A 5,327-nucleotide genomic window follows, 5' to 3' on the forward strand; every position below is an offset into this window, starting at 1 on the left:
AATAAATAACAATTTATCTAAATTAATTCATGTTTAATGTTTTTTTTCATCTGAATAATTATATTTCAAGAAGATATAAACATATACGTATATATTTATTTATATACTAAATTATTAAATCGAGAAAATTTTCATTAAAAATAATAATAAATACCGATAATTTGTAGGGTTTTTTTTAACTTTATATTATTATTATTATATTGTTAATTGTGAGGTCCGAGTAAATGAATGGTACATGAATGAACTGATACTACATTCCAATAAATGTGATCTTGATAATATGATGACTAAAAAAGACTTAAAGAAAATGCAAATTAAGCGTGTTTTGCTTTGAACAATTCTATACTAGAAGGGCTTGGGTTAGTTTGTAGGGATAGTATTCACTATTAGAAACGAGAAGTAACGTGACCATATTACAAGGGATACAAGGGAATGTCAGAGTCATCACGTGTCGAATCCGGATTCCGAAATTTGACCTGAATTCTTGCCATGTAGACAAGCTACGGACCTCTTTTTTTTTTTTTTTTTTTTTTTTTAACCTTTTGACGAGTAATGCATGCATTAGGCATATGAACACGTATAACTCGATCAATAAGACACTATTTTTTAACCAAAAGAAGTGTATGGTTGGATTTTATCCAACTAATTATTGAAAAAACGAGAGAATTTGTTCATATTAGTATATACTATCAGCTAAATTATAGAAAATATTTCCGACCAGGTTGACATTTTTACTTCGTATCAAATCCGTAAACTTTCTAATATTACAATAATACCCTTCAACTTTCAAACAAGTTTAAAAAAACGCCAATCAATACCTACATTCATAAAATTCATACCTCGTTTCCAGTAATACCCTCGATTTTTTTTTAATTTGCTTTAATATATTTAAAAAAAAAAAAGGAACGATTCTTAACGTTAGAATATGAACTTTCATTTCATGTGTCCCCGTCTAGTTTAATTTATTAATACTATAAGTAATGACATTTAAATTTATTTTTAAAGTTTATAAATATTATTAATTTAGGTTAATACATAATCATTTAAAGAAGTGTTTTTTTAATTGAATAATTATTAGGGTAAGATCCAAATGCTGGCTTACATTACAAAGATGATCAACCGCTGGGTTTACAGAGAGGAATCAGATTCTCCTCTTGCCGCCATCGTCAACGCCACTTTCCACACGCGACTCTCTCTCTCTCTCTCTCTCTCTCTGTTTCGGTGCGTCAAAGCCTTTTTCGGGGACCGCAAAAGGGCTGCTTCTTCCGTGACAAACAAGGCCTCGCATGGTGGGATCGGCCCTCAATCACCTTATTATGCAATCGTGAGTGCTTTCCACTTATTATGATCACTCAATAATGTCGTCATTTTCGTTTTTTCGATCTTGTTTTTCCATTTCTACTTGATTTTCACCATTTCAAATACGAAATGTCTCTCTCTTTTTCCTCTTTTTTGTCTCTGCTTTTTCCATGGCTGCTGTGTTATTTGAGCTATTAGATTGGGTTCTGTGCTGCTTTTGGTCGTTTTCTCTCAGTTGTGGATCTGTTTTCTTTCGTTTTTCATCGTTGAGATATTGGAGGTTGCTTTCAATCGTTCGATTTTGTCCAAATAAGTGGAAGACTTGCGATCTTTTTGAAGAAGAATCAAATTCTAAAGCGATTCTTATTTTTCGTTCAAACATTAGGTTTCTCTGTCTTCTTCATCAATTATTAGCTTCAATAATGCTCGTCTTTTCATGCTCTGTGTTCTTGCTGTGTCTTCCGAGAATTATTGGTGCTCTTACTTGCTTTCACAAAGTATTTCACGAATCATTCAGAAGATTTGAGGAAGTTTCTGTGTTAATTTACTGAATGGAAGTGTTTTTTGAGGGGAAAACAGATCATGTTTTACTGGTAGAAGAGAAGAAGACGGAGAAATAGAGTGGTAGAAGCGCTGTGAACATATGGGATCTTTCAAGGGCCATGTTCTTCCAGGGACGCTGTTTCTTCTGGTTGGTGTTTGGCACGTGTGGAGCGCTCTGCTTCGGTACGTGTCAAATCCCAGCTTGTTTCGCGTCCGTGTGTGGAACCCTGTGCCTGGCTTCAATGGAAAACTCAAATACTTAGAGCTTTATGTTGTTGTCATTGGGGGTTTCATTGATTTGTGCATTGAGCTTTTGTATTCAACTCATCTCAAGTTCTTCGTTAATGGAGTTTTGAACCCTTCGCACATGAACAACTTTGAACATTCGGGAATGCTTCTCATGTTCTTCATTTTTGGACTCGTCGCGCTGCTCTCTGAAAAGTCGAGGTAATTCTCTCTTGTTTCATGAACAAAGCATTTTCTATTCAGTGTTGGTTTAAAAGTTTAGGAAAATCTTGGAATGTTAACTTCTTCATTAAACTGTTTGATTACTTTTGTTAAGATCAGATGGGTATAAGTCATTACTGGATAAGATATCAAATTAATGGTGGGAAGTATTAGGATTTTCTTTTCGGAAGGAATTTAAACCCGCAAGGACAAGAACAGGTTGACGTGCCCCGGAGAGACATATCTTTCCTGAATTGATTTATTAAAAGTTCACGAGCCTTTTCTCTTGGTCTTGGAGTAGTTTGTTTATTTTAGATCATCAGGAAATAAGTGTCAGATTTAAGATGAAAAATACCGAGGTTTCATTCAATCATCTTAGGAACACACATGTATGGAAAAGAATTGATATTAAATTGAAAGCAACAGCAGTTTCTTGTATATATGTCATAATTTAAGCTGTGCCGTTCTTGATCTTCGCTGGAAAGACACAATTTTCTTCCCCAATTTCTGCTTAATTCAGAGTTTGAAGTGCATTGTTGTAACAGACCAAGTCCACCACTAGTAGAAATTGTTTGCTTTGGCCCGTTACGTATAGCTATCAGCCTTATGGTTTTAAAACGTGTCTACTAGGGAGAGGTTTCCACACCCTTACAAGGAATGCTTCGTTTTCTTCTCCAACTGATGTGGGATCTCACAATCCACCCTTCTTGGGGGCCAACGTACTCGCTGCACATTGCACGGTGCCTAGCTCTGATTCCATTTGTAACGGCCCAAACCCACCACTAGTAGATATTGTCCGCTTTGGCTTGTTACGTATCGCCGTCAGCCTCACAGTTTTAAAACGCGTCTACTAGGGAGAAATTTTCACACCGTAATAAGGAAGGTTTCGTTCCCCTCTCCAACCAATATATAGGAGGGGAGGGGACATGTCTAAGTTGCATATCCCACATCCTCGCAGTCATAGTTGAAGATGGTTGAACAAGAAAAAGAAGAAGCAGAAAGCAATGCCTTGTGGACCCTGAAATATTCAAATATTGAATTGAGCTGTGAATTTTCTGTTTCTAAATTTATCTGTAGTTTATCCTCTTTACTCTGTCTTAATCACTAGTTTTCTCTGAAAAAGAGCTGATTATTCAACTCTTACCTATTTCTATTCAGATTTGTTCGCCTACCAGATGAAGCGCTTTGCCTGATTGCTTCCACGGCATTCTGCGCCGAGTATCTATTGTTTTACTTTCATTCAACTACTCATAAAGGCCTTGAAGGTTACTACCATATTCTCCTTGTCCTCTTGATAGGCCTCTGCATTTTTTCAACGGTTGCTGGAGCTATTTTACCTACCAGCTTTCCAGTCGACGTGTGCAGCGGCATCGCCATCACCCTTCAGGGCCTTTGGTTTTATCAGACAGCCTTCACTCTGTATGGTCCAATGATGCCTGATGGTTGTGAGCTCAAGGACGATATGATGGTCATGTGTCATTCAAAAGATAGTGAGGTTAGAGGTGAATTCCTTGCAAATTTCCAGCTCTTTTCGATGGTCCTCGGAGTTCTTGGCGGAGTCGTAGGAGTTTACTGCTTTGTAGCAGCAAAGTACGGGCGTTCTGACCTCGGGAGCTCGAATGCCATCCATACTCAAGACTAGATTATTTCCAGGTATGTCTGCATCAGAACTTTCATCTTTTGGTAGGATTCTCTAGGTGACTTCTAGTTTTGTTTCTTGCATAAAAACTTCTTTAGCTTCATTTAGAAACTCATGCCATGTTACTAAAGTTGTTCATCTAGTTTTCGAGTAATATAAAAATGGTTTAAAAGACATAAACAACACCTAAACGTGATTTACGAGAAAACCCCTCTAGTGATTTTTTATTGAACACTTTTACTCGAGTTCTTATCATTGAAACACTTTTATTAGAAGTATTTATTCTAGAAGCACTTTCAAATACACTTGAAATACAATCTAGTAAAGCTCGTGATTGTCATATACACACGTATATTAGAGAAAAACGACACTTAACTATTTCATGTTATTAGTTTTGTCTCCGAGTTTAAGGTTAAATTTTTATGAAATTAAAAGTTTAAGGACTTATTCGTGAAATACAGAGGAAAAGTAACTTCCACGAACCAGGAAGAAAAGAAGGAAAAGGGATGGAGAATTGCAGTTGTGCCCTTTTACAGTTCACTTTGCAATACTTTTGAGGCAAGTAGTTCTCTATAATCCTTCTCCAATGACTTTCCACGATCTTGTTGCTTAAGTTCTTTCTGTGTAATCATGTGCCATTTTATTCTTTTGGGGGACTTCGATTGAAAATTATAGCTTCTTTTGAGCACCTCCCTTCACTATTTACCCTAACAACAACATTTAAGAATAATGGGTCGGGGCACCATCTTGAGCGTAGCTCCTCAACTGGTTAAAGCATATATTTGTTCTAGAATGTCAACTATCGAGATCTACCAGATACTATATTAGAGTTAACCGTCGAGATCTACTAACCAGATGCTATATTAGGGTTAACTATCGATATCTACCAACTAGATACTGTATTAGAGTCAATTGTCGAGATTTATTAACCAGATACTATGTTAGTATTAAGATGCTTTATGAATGATATACTTTTCAACTCGATTTTGTTTTTCAATTTGATTTGGATATGAAATTGTAACTTTCGAGCTAAAATGACCTACATGGTATAATCTCTTCTATGCTTTGTTGTATAATGGTTGACTCATAAATCTCTTCTATGAATCAAAATAGAATTTAGATAAATTCTAGTAAAGTAACGAGTAATGAACATCTTTGATGAATGAAAGTCCCACATCGGCTAATTTAGGAAATGATTATGGGTATATAATTAAAGAATACTATCTCCATTGGAATGAGACATTTTGAGAAAGTCCAAAGTAAAGTCATGAGAGCTTATGATCAAAATGGACAATACTATACCATTGTGGAGAGTCGTGTTCATCTAACAATCTCGATAGTTGGTAATAAGGGTTATATTATTTTTGCTTGGGATTATGGTAGCTCGTAACAATAATAT

General features: G+C 35.8%; 1 protein-coding gene across 1 annotated transcript; it reads left to right on the plus strand.

Annotated features, from left to right (window-relative positions):
- The first annotated feature begins 1,105 nt into the window (after nucleotides 1–1,105).
- LOC111810609 (uncharacterized) lies at nucleotides 1,106–4,721 on the plus strand. Its single transcript, XM_023697338.2, has 4 exons — nucleotides 1,106–1,324; nucleotides 1,879–2,289; nucleotides 3,448–3,942; nucleotides 4,390–4,721. Exons 2-3 carry the CDS (start codon nucleotides 1,943–1,945, stop codon nucleotides 3,929–3,931), a joined length of 831 nt encoding a protein of 276 aa, XP_023553106.2. The 5' UTR covers nucleotides 1,106–1,324; nucleotides 1,879–1,942; the 3' UTR covers nucleotides 3,932–3,942; nucleotides 4,390–4,721.
- The last annotated feature ends 606 nt before the right edge of the window (nucleotides 4,722–5,327 follow it).

Source organism: Cucurbita pepo, chromosome 14, assembly GCF_057944985.1.
Source record: "Cucurbita pepo subsp. pepo isolate OVF chromosome 14, ASM5794498v1, whole genome shotgun sequence".
Lineage (NCBI taxonomy): Eukaryota > Viridiplantae > Streptophyta > Magnoliopsida > Cucurbitales > Cucurbitaceae > Cucurbita > Cucurbita pepo.